Here is an 11,068-nt window from a genome sequence, read left to right on the forward strand (position 1 = left end):
TTTGGAGTGCCGGGGGAGGAGTTGCCTGTATAACAACTTGGACCAGGCAATTCTATTACATAAGCAGGCAATTTAAGCTTTATTTTGAGGCAAGTTATTCAGAAGAACCCATAAAAGACAAATGAAAGACAAATAGTATGATCATTACATAACCAGGGAATTGTTGCATTTTATAGAATTGCAGAATCTTATGTATGTAAGTTTTCGAATATTATGGGGGGGAGGGGGTGGGGCAAGGGTGTTTGCGGGGCAATTCAAATCTCACAACAGGCAACTCAAAACTTATAACCAGGCAACTCAAAACTTATAACTAGGCAAGTCAGCCACAAGAAACCATAAACCATAAATAATAGTTTAGGATGTTCAAACATACAGACCAACAAATAGTTTAACTCGTCAATGCCATTCGACACATCTTTTTCAGCCATCTGGTCACTGTGTGACCATTACACCAATCTGGTCGGGCAGCTTGCACCATTGTGGTTAAAAGAACCACAATAGCTGCACTTGTTCTTTCTTTTCGGATGCAGATCAAGTGCTGATTGAATTCTTTTTGACTTTGCCCTCCCTTTTGTTGTTGATTTTGGAGGGTCTCTAGGAATTGCAGGGCCAAGTGTGGTAGCAGGTCTTCCAAACTGTGGTTCAACCATCGTATTACCTTGTGCGGCTGCAACAACTGCATGTAGAGATGCCATACTGAGCGGCTGGTGCGCATATCCACCAGGAGCTTGCGCAGTAGGAGATGAAATTGCATTGGCATTTTCTTCCTGTGTTGTTGAAGACTCTGGATGCTGCCCAATCCAGCCATCCAGCGTTGCTGTTGATGCAGGCAATGGTGCCAGTCCAGGACCAGCCACATAGGTTGTGTTTGCTGCGTTAGGCCCCCGCGGTGGTTGTATAGCCACCATAGTCTGTGGTGCAGGCCAAATTGATGGTCTAGGACCCATAGGAGGTCGCGCAGGCCCTCTTGCTAGTGCCGTATCCATCAAAAGTTATGGCGCAGCTCCTCTTAGCGCTTGCACAGGCCTTGTCATTGTTGAGCCCCGTGAAAGTTGCGGCGCTGCTCCACTGTTCAGTGGCACATATCCTGACAGTTGCTGTACAGGCCGGCAGCCTTGTGTGGGAGGGCTCATGGGTAGTGGTACAACCCTTTTTTGCATCGCTGCACCCCCGAATGTTGTCTGTTGGTGTCTATCCTCACTCATAGAGTTGCCAGTTAGGTTTGGTGCGTTTTTTCTCCGTGTTGCAGAAGTAGGTCGCTGCTGCCTAGGTCCAGAAGAGGTTTGTGCATGTTCATCAGGACGCACCGCAGGGCCACTAGTTGCCTGAGTGTTTCTTGGTGGTGGCGCAGAAGCAGGTCTCTGCTGCCCAGGTCCAGAAGGGGCTTGTGAAGGCCCTCCAGGACGCACCGCAGGGCCACCAGTTGCCCGAGAGTTACTCAGTTGTGGTGCAGAATCATCAGCTGATGGTGGAGGACCACCAGAGGGCCCACTTGTTGGTGCTGCCGGTTTCTTCTTTGACATGTTGAGATTTTTGATTTCATGACGCGCACCACGCATATGTTTCTTTACAATATCCGTCGCAGCATCTGACACACTAGCAACCCGGGCAAGACTACCAAAATCCATCATCAAATTTGCATGCCTGAGTTCCTTTTTCGATTGTGGTGGAATCTCATCAGGTTGCTCTTCGACAGCAGGGGGTGCGTTGGGAATTGCCATAGGTGTCCACCTTTTAAGTATGTACTGCGCTGGGATTTCATCAACACCAAGGTGGTTGAAAACTTTCAAGATATGGCAGCAAAGCATGCCATCCCTCTCAACCTTGCAGCAGTCACATCTGTAGTCTCCAGCACTAGCTTCCACCGTGACAAAATAGCCCATAGAACCATATTTGGCAACCCACTCTTGATTGGGGTAAACCTCATACAAGTTTTCACCATGTGGTCGCACATTGTACCTTGTAGTCAACTGAAACTCATCACGAAACTTCTCGTACAAGTCCCTAGTATACGAACCGTACGCCTGCTTCTCTATTGGGTAAGATGACCACATTTCAGTCTGTAAATGTCCTGTCCTGTAGTCTTTTGAACCCTCCCGGACTAGTATGTGTGTTTGGATTTTCTGATATTGCTTCACAAAGTTCAAAATGGACTTGTGTGGGTTCACATATCGCTTAAGGACAGCGTTGAACCCCTCGCTGCGTTGAGTTGACTGCAAGAAAGGGAAGAATTGGTGCTTGAAGTAGCAGGGCACCCATGTCTCTCTGTACTTGTATAGATTCTCGGAGTGGGAGTCAGTCATAGCCTCATACTTCATCATCAGCTCACACCACCTTGCCTCAAATTTTTCCAGCGTCAAGCTGAAGTCAACACAGCTGTTGAAATCTTTGGACAAGCCAGGGTTTCGCCCCAGCAATGCTCCAAGCTTTTCTTGTGCTTTTTTCATAATATGCCAGCGGCAACAGCGGTGCACACTTGTAGGAAAGATCTTTTTAATTGACTGTGCCATTGCGATGTCTTGGTCGGTTATGATGTTGGTGGGTGCTACATTATGCATTTCCTCAAGGAAGGTCTGGAATAGCCAATCAAAGCTCGATGCCAACTCTTGCCTAACAAAGCCACAACCCAACATGAACGACTGCCCATGCCTGTTAATCCCAATGAATGGTGCAAAGGGCATGTTGTACATGTTAGTCATATACGTTGTGTCAAGGGAGATACAATCATGATAAGATTCCACGTACGCCTTCCTTGCTGCACCATCGACCCAGAAAATATTCTCAACCCTGTCTTCCTCATCATATTTTATCTTGTAAAAAAAATCTGGATCCTCTCTCTGCTGATCTTTAAAGTAAGCAATTGTCTCTATCATATCCCCTTCTTTTGTATCATCCTTGTTCAAGAGCGTCTTGAGGTTTGTAATGTGTTTAGTGCCATAAGGTACAATGAGTTCTGTCCCATAGAAATCTGACGTGATGTGCATCATACGACCTGTTGACATGAAGTCACAATGGTGGTCAATCCTTCTTCTACACAAAAACAGTGCCAAAAATAGTTTCTTTTCTGTTTTCAGCAAGGCAACTCAAATGCAAAGTTTGGGCAATTCATGAAGCTATACAAGCAACTACAACCATATGCCCCAGGCAATACATGAGCAAAATACACAAAACAAACCAAGGGGGGTAACTATGCATTTAGCGAGCAATACAAATTTCAATCATAGGCAAGTTGACCCTATCCAGAAACAAGTACTATTGTACATTTTAGCTACAAAGAGACTAACCATAGGCAAGTTCACATTCAACACCAAATTTGTTTTAGGTATAAAAAAACTAGGCAAGCAAGAAACTTTGCATTGAGCAACAAACAGGTAAACATTAGCTACAAAAAAACTAGGCAAGCAAGAAACTATCCAGAAACAAATCAGGCAATTTATTTCTTTTTTCTACTGTTGTAAGCAATTTAGTGGCACTATCAAGCAACTAAGGCATTTGTTTGAAGCAAATCAGTGACATGGTTTAAGCAAAAACAGGCACTTGTTGATAGGCTAAGAAACACACAACCAGTAGGCATGTGCAGGTTCTTAAAGTTAGAAGATGGGGGGAAGGTGGGTGTGGTTCAATACCTGTAGTTAAATTGCAGTTATGAAGATGAGTAAGGAAGGCCCTTTCTTCCGGCGGGATCCCTTGGTGTGATCGCAAATATTTAGTCAAACATGGCTTGTCAACCAACGGGTGGTTGTGCTCGCTAACAAAGTAGATCACTTCCCATCTGCCATCTATTACCTTCACAATCATCTTAGCTTTGCAACCAGTTTGCACAATTTTATCTCTTTTTCGTTTCTTGCTCCTCTTTTTGCCTTCACTATCATCATCAAGAAAGACAATAGCCTCATCTTCATTATCATTTTTTTCTTGCTCAACAATGTCATCTAGAACGGGAATCTTTTCTGCCCCTCCGTCATCAACATCAGGCTTCCGAAACTTGTTGCAAACAAACTGTTGTTTTATCAACTCCCCTGTTTTGAGATCCTTCCTTGAACTATTCATTTTGATTGAAAACCCCATTTGCAAGGAATATGCATTGTAATGCACCTTGGCATCTTCCAAAGTGTCGAACCTCATGCCCACGTAAGGCTCCTTGGGCTGTGACCAAGCTTCATCATCATTTTCAGCACCGAAACCATTACCAACAGTGCCACCGGTATCACCTGCAGCACCTGTGCCATCCAGGGTATGAGCATCACTCCCAGTTGCTATAGCTGCAGGTACTTGTGTACTGCCCGGAGCACGACCCCCATGACTTGACTGCCCATCTGCCTCCATTGCTTCTGTAGCAGCACCATCGACTCTTTGGATGATAGGGGGATTAGGTGATTCCGCCACAAATTCTGCATTTCCAGCACCATGTTGTGTACAGTACAACGGATCATCATTATTTTCAGCTGGTACTTCATTCAGATCAATCATTGTCAACCTGTTTTATTCATTGAGAATATGGGAAAAAGTAAAGCAAGTCAGCAGAGGGATGGAAGCAAGTACCACAGTAAATACAGGCAAGCCAATAGCTCACCCACCAACCAAAGCAATTTTTACGTTGTTGAGGCAAGCTAGTACCACACTAAAATCAGGCAAGCAAACAACACAGCAATGCAAGCACACCAGATTCACAAGATAGCAGTTGAACATAACCAGGCAATTCAAAGTGCACTATCAGGCAACCCAAACCATATAATCAGGCAAGTCAAACTATATATGTGAGGCAATATATTATTTGCAGGATATGCATAGAGCTTGCCTGAATGAACCATGTTTGTACATATAAACATAACATAGGCTTTTTGTTTTTTGTGTTTCATAATATATTTTCTTTTTTTGTTTTTCTTTAAATGCAGGCAACATTTGATTTTTGGGGAAGCAAGCATACCGCCATAGAAGTGCTACTTTTGAAGTGTCTTCAGGATGGAATTCACTCCCAATTCAGAGAGATCAGAGCATGTTTAGTGTTAGGAAAAACTTAAGCTAGAATTATGGGCATGTTAGTGTGTTAGAAAGAACTTAAGTTGACATTTTTAGGTTTCATCTTTTATAGCAGCAAGTTTGTGTGTCTTTGGATATGCTCAGTATGCTTTTGAAGTAATGTTTCGCAGCTGAGATAGTTGTTGGTATATGTATTTTTTTGTTGGCTTTTTCCTTCTTTTGCAGGATGAAATACTAATAATTTTGCAACTATATACTGGCAACTTTTCCAACTTTTTTTGGATCATGGTGAAGGATATGATACAACAAAGGTAATTTGTACTACGCAACTGTCTCTTGTTTTTTAGTTGCAATTTCAGTTACATTTATTTCTTCTAGTGTGTTTTCACTATCGTAACCAAGGAATAATGGAAACAAATGTCCAAGAGGAATCTTTTTTCTAGTTTCTTCAAGAGTTGCCTCGACATCATTATGCTTTTTTGCTTAATCCTATATTTGTAAGTTGCTCCAATAAGCCACATTGATGTCAGTATTCATTGTCTTATAAGTTTCAAAAGTGTTCATGTTTTTGCCATGGCATAAGTTTTCAAAGTTTTGTGCAGACATATACTTAGTTGCCTCATTATAGCACTGTTTTTGCTCAAACAGAATGTTTATTTTTTCACTGTTTTAAGCAATTAATAGAACCGGAACACGTCAGAAAGATCATGATCTGTTTGTTTCTCATCCTCTTATAAGCACTGTTTTGCTCAGTTGTTTTTCTTGCTCAAGCCATTATATTTTCCTAATTTTTTTGTCAGCATTTACTATCAGCACTTGCCTACAGATTTATAAATGTGTTCATATGCAACAGATTTAGAAATAGATTTTGAAGCCTGGGAAGAAATATGATGCTTAATATCAGACTAAATTTGCCCAAATCAGGGGCTGAAACTTGCCCAAACAGCAGTCTAAACATGCTTAACATCACAGCTTTTTTACACAACGTTTTGCACATCTGAAGCCTTACAGAAGAGGCAAATCGTGGGGAAAGAGGAGGGGGATCTGGAAGATGAGCCAAATCTGACCGTTTTGTCTTGTTTTTTTGCCTTTTTGCAGGGCAATCAGGAACCAGGCGCCTAGAGAAGAAACATCAAAGAAGCCGCCATTGGTGGGCTGTGAAGGTTTGCTTTGGATCTGGAAGTGGTGAGGGGAAGGGGCGTGCTGTCCTTCTTTGCTTGAGAGAGAAGAAGATGGGGCTGGTGAGGACAAAGGAGGAAGGAGATGCGCAGGTGTGGGGGAGGGATCGGGCAAAGGGGAGGACCAGGTGTTTTGACCGCTCGATGGGTGGCTGCGGGAATCGGGAGCGGGGGCCAGGTACTTTCCTATCCTGGACAGTGGGGACAGAAAATTACCTTTTCTGGGTGGCTGCCAGGAAACGCTAGGGAGCACCCGGCTGCTCCCTAGACGCCTCCATCCAGAAATAAGAGAAGGATGGATGCCGGAGGCTCCTCAGCGATTTGAGCTTCTCGGCCGTCCGATCGTTTTCTTGATTGCGTTCTGGCCGTTGGATCTCGGGCTCGGTCGTCATGGGCCGTCGGATATTTACCGGATCGTTGTGAGCCGTTAGATAAAATTCAGTGCGCCCCGGTCGTGCCACCGCGCGTAATTCCAGTGCCCCCACGAGGGCATTTTCGTCATTTCACCTGGTGGGAGAAATGCCCAATAGCGCTGAGGTGAGTCCGTGGACAGCGAGCACCGGATCGTTCCCCTCCCCCTCCCGCTCGCTCGCTCTCCTCTCCTCCGCGCCCCCTCCCTCGAAACCCTAGCCGCCGCTACCCATCACACCCTACAGCGCCGCCGCTCTCGCGACGCCGTCGCTGCTCTCCTCTCCCTCTCTCCGACCCGAGCCGCCGCCCTCGTCTGCGTCTCCGACCTCCTCCCCATGGGATTGCAACAGAGCCCCCCAGCAATGACGACGAGCAGCAGCGGAGGGAGGACGAGGAGCACGACGGCGGTGGCGGGGAGCAGCAGCAGCAGGCCAAGGCGGCGCTGCCCTTCTCCGCCATGTGCGTGCGGATCTCCCGCAACACCTACCCCAACCTCCGTGCCCTCCGCAACGCCTCCCACGTCGGTTTCACCGATGCCCCACATGTCAAGATCTCCGAGGGCGACTTTGGACACATCCTTGACGACGTGCCCCACCTCGCTGACTACTACGTTCCGGTGAGCAGCCCCCCTCCCCCTAACCTGCTCCTCCTCACTCGACCGCGATTCATGGTTCGCTGTGACCTGCGGGTGCCATCGTTTCAGCTCGTGGTGATTGGTTTTGTGCGGTGCAGCTTTAGCTAAGCGACTGTCAGTACGAGCGAAATGATCCGACGCTGATTTGGCTAGAAACGTGACCGCGATGTGTGCGGGGTTTGGTCGATTTGGGATTTCTGTTGTTGAGCCACGAATACAGAGTGCTTAATGTCATCTCAATTTTTCTTACGTTCCAGCTCCACTATTAGTGTTGTTAAGCTGCTGAGAATAGAAAGCAATGTAGCAGGAATACAGAAGTTGAGGTTTTCATTGCTCTGGTCATACAGTTTTTTAAACTATATACTAGAAGAACAGGGTACTCATTCCTGCCTTCTAAGAAACTATGTAATTGACTGCTCATGTTGGTTGTAATACATTGCTAGACACAGAGTTGTACATTTTTCAGTTAGGTTTTTGCAAATCAAACTATATTCAACAAGGCATCTCTCCTCTTGAAACACGAACACTCAACCAGGGTACGCTACGCCCCTCTCATGTTCCTTTCATTTTTTCCTTAGTTGGGTTCAGAGATCATTGCACAATAAAACTGATCGATAACATTTTCATTGTGGTTCTCTAATCTTTTGAACTTGTTAGAAGTTTTCTAAAATCCAATTGTTTGTTATTTTTGGTGCTTTTCAGGTGACCCATTGCAGTTCAGAGATGGTTTATATGAATTGTTTATGATCTAGGCCGCTACCAAACGCCTCTGGAGAGCAGTATACTATTTCTGCATTTACCAACACGTGAGTCCTTGCTCACATGGATTACATATTCCTATAGAAAATAGATTACTTTGCTAATAGAGTATTGATGAGTCTGGCTAGATTCTTTGCTCACACGGACTAGATATTCCTATAGAGAATAAATTTCTTTGCTAAAAAGTATTGATGAGTATGGCTACAGGAGATAGTGATTCTTTTGTAGCTCTTGATTTTGCTACTTATGCAAGATTTTTGGCTTTAACCTTTTTTTTGGGGGAAAGATCATCCTTTCTGCACTTTATTCCCTCAAGATAAACTGCGTGATGGGATGAGTATGCATACAACACAACTATTTAACCAATGACCATGCTTGAATATATATTAAATTAGACATATTTTTTTAGTTATGACCTTTTTATCATTCTGAAGGTTCTTTATTCTAAGGTGAAAAGGGATTTTTGATTTTCCTTCTGCAATCAAAGTATCGTATCATGATAGTACCTACACGTCATGTTGAATGCTATAAAGAACATGATCAATTGGTTTCACAAGGAGATGAATATGGACTGGTTTAGGAAAAGAAAATATTTTGTACGTATGCATTGGTAATTGTTCCTCAAAAAGATGCTGGTTAAACTGAGTCATGTTTTGTATCTTGGTCTGTACCCTGCCTAATATCCTAATATTGAACGTGAACTTCAGATATGGAGTATTGGTTCTCCTGATCCTAACTTCACATTAGATGGCCACTCAAAAGGCGTGAACCGTGTTGATTACTTCACCGGTGGTGATCGACCATTTTTTATTACTGGATCTGATGATCAGACTGCAAAGGTGTGTCATCTGCAATGAATTGTGCTATTGTGAGGGTATATTGGGATTGATCTGACTTATTACTCAATTTGTTGGATCAGGTTTGAGATTACCAAACCAAGAGATGTGTTCAAACACTTGAAGGACATGCACACAATGTGTCTGCTGTCTGTTTCCATCTAGAACTACCTATTATAATTACTGGCTCAGAGGATGGCACAGTTCGCTTGTGGCACTCTACAACCTACAGGTACTCTCTCTCTCTCTCATACTATGATATTGCTTGGAGATGATACTAACAGTGCGCTCTCCGAAAACCAGCTTTGTTTTACTAAAATCTATTTAGTTACACGCAAATACAGTTACTGGCCGAAGTTTTTTTCTTCTACATTTTTTTTGTTTGCAATAATAGTAATATCTTCTGCACTGGACTATACACATTCGTTATTTCCCAACTCATGCCAGTTTATTTCTTTAAATTGGCAGTGTAGATAGTGCCTTGTTCATGAATCATGAGCAAGAATGTGGTCTATTCTTAATTCTTCCATTTCTCCCAAGCATTTAATTATTTCTTTTCTTGTAGAACAAGTGAATAACACTTTGCTTGATGCACTTACAGGCTTGAGAACACTCTTCATTATGGTCTTGAGCGAGTTTGGGCTTTAGGATACATGAAGGGGTCAAGAAGGTAATGAATATTTTGCTCTTCCTCTATTTCAGTTCTGTGGTAATATGGTCAATGTGAAGGGCCAATACACGAATATGTCTTCTCATCTGCTACTGAAGCTCCACACGCACTAACAATCCATTTTCTTTTTCTGCGACACAATTTCCTATATTGTGACAACATTGTGTATCTGCTAAACTGTTTCTCCCAAAAAAATCTTCACTAAAAATGCATAGTTCATGCTTTTATTTATTGTTCTTTCCTTTCAAGTTAAGGTAGTGATATATGATATTTTAATTTTTATAGGATTGTGATTGGATATGATTTAGGGAAAATTATGATAAAAATTGGCCGTGAAGTTCCAGTTGCTAGCATGGACAACAGTGAAAAAATCCTATGGGCAAAACATAACGAAATCCAAACTGTTAGTATCAAGACTGTTGGTGCAGGCAATGAGGTTCATCTTCTTTGCCATGTTAAATGTGCAGGATTGTGAGTTACTTTTGGTGTAACCACATTTTTACATTTAGATATCCTATTATTTCCGGCATTTACAGTTGCTGCGGTATAATAAAGCTCTTCTACTGAAGTGAAATGCATAAGTTCATGATTAGTATTAGCACAATATGGAATTGAGTGTTGGTTTTGAATTAAATTTTGATGGTTTAAAGAAGTGCGCATGAGGTTGTTATGACTTATGGATAAACATGTCATACATGCCTTGATATTTTTGCACGTTGCCTTTACATGAAACTTTAGGAGATAGGCTCCTCTAGGATTTATATAGTTTCATTCTCTCAGTAGGTTAAGCTGATTTGCCTTGTCGCCTGTTCTTTCTTCCTGTACGTTTGTCTGTTCTTCCTTGATTTGGATCTGGTTTGTTTGCAGGTCTGTCGTTAGTTTAGCTGCTACGTCGGATCTGATGCTGTTTTCGCCGATATATAGGTATGCATCCATTCTGCTCCCTTTCTAGGCCGCCGTCTACCGCATATATTTGATTTTACCTTTGATTCGCTGCAGATTTGTTTGTTGCCTCTTGTTTCACATTCTTCCGGTCGATCGCTTGCTCGATCTGTGCCTGGACATCATCTCCATGTCGCGGCTTCGTGAACGGATCTTCAGTTCGACCACTCTTCTCCTCCTCCTTACTCCTCTTTTTCCCTAGGTTGGTGTTTGTACATCGTGGCGCTTTTCTCCCCACTTGATACAAGAATGATTGTATAATTTCTTTCTATGCACTTCATCAAGCACATAATTTAACTAAAACTTGTGGTTTGTTATGGGGCCTGCATTTGTAATGGTTCATTAAGGTATCTTCAGTATTTTTTGTTTCTTTCCCTGTTTTGTCTTTCCCTGTTTTGTCATCTTTAGTATTTTTTGTTTCTTCATACGTGCATTTTTATCGTCCCAACAATCCACTGGCCTGACGGGCACGCCAAGGCATACATTTAATTATCAGAAGATGGTTCTATTTTTATGGGGCCTGCATTTGTAATGGTTCATTAAGGTCACCATTGAGCCGCCTTCTGTACTTTAGAGGCGTATTGTGCGGCTACACGTTTGTGTTTTTTTATCCATTCACCCATTGCAATGTAAATTCAAGTTCTTGGATTTTTATTTC

General features: G+C 43.0%; 1 protein-coding gene and 1 long non-coding RNA gene across 5 annotated transcripts; one reads left to right on the top strand and one right to left on the bottom strand.

The window, feature by feature from the left end:
* Positions 1-446: 446 nt before the first annotated feature.
* On the bottom strand, positions 447-4,470 carry LOC147982514 (protein FAR1-RELATED SEQUENCE 5-like). Its single transcript, XM_087545708.1, has 3 exons — positions 3,627-4,470; positions 1,503-2,992; positions 447-635 (listed from the first exon to the last, which is right to left on the bottom strand). The coding sequence occupies exons 1-3, from the start codon at positions 4,468-4,470 to the stop codon at positions 447-449; spliced, it is 2,523 nt and encodes an 840-aa protein (XP_087401834.1).
* A 2,684-nt stretch (positions 4,471-7,154) lies between these two features.
* LOC125549546 (uncharacterized) lies at positions 7,155-10,398 on the top strand. 4 transcript variants are annotated; one of them, XR_007301377.2, is made up of 6 exons: positions 7,155-7,185; positions 7,906-8,009; positions 8,670-8,801; positions 8,882-9,030; positions 9,400-9,468; positions 9,754-9,894. It is a non-coding gene; the product is annotated as an uncharacterized LOC125549546 (long non-coding RNA). The 4 variants fall into 4 exon arrangements; XR_007301376.2 differs by lacking the exon at positions 7,155-7,185 and adding an exon at positions 7,720-7,739; XR_015617857.1 differs by lacking the exons at positions 7,155-7,185; positions 9,754-9,894 and adding an exon at positions 10,336-10,398 and having other exon boundaries at positions 7,835-8,009.
* Positions 10,399-11,068: the final 670 nt, after the last annotated feature.

Source organism: Triticum urartu, chromosome 3A (genome assembly GCF_056163025.1).
Source record: "Triticum urartu cultivar PI428250 chromosome 3A, HENAU_Tu73, whole genome shotgun sequence".
Taxonomy (NCBI): Eukaryota; Viridiplantae; Streptophyta; class Magnoliopsida; order Poales; family Poaceae; genus Triticum; species Triticum urartu.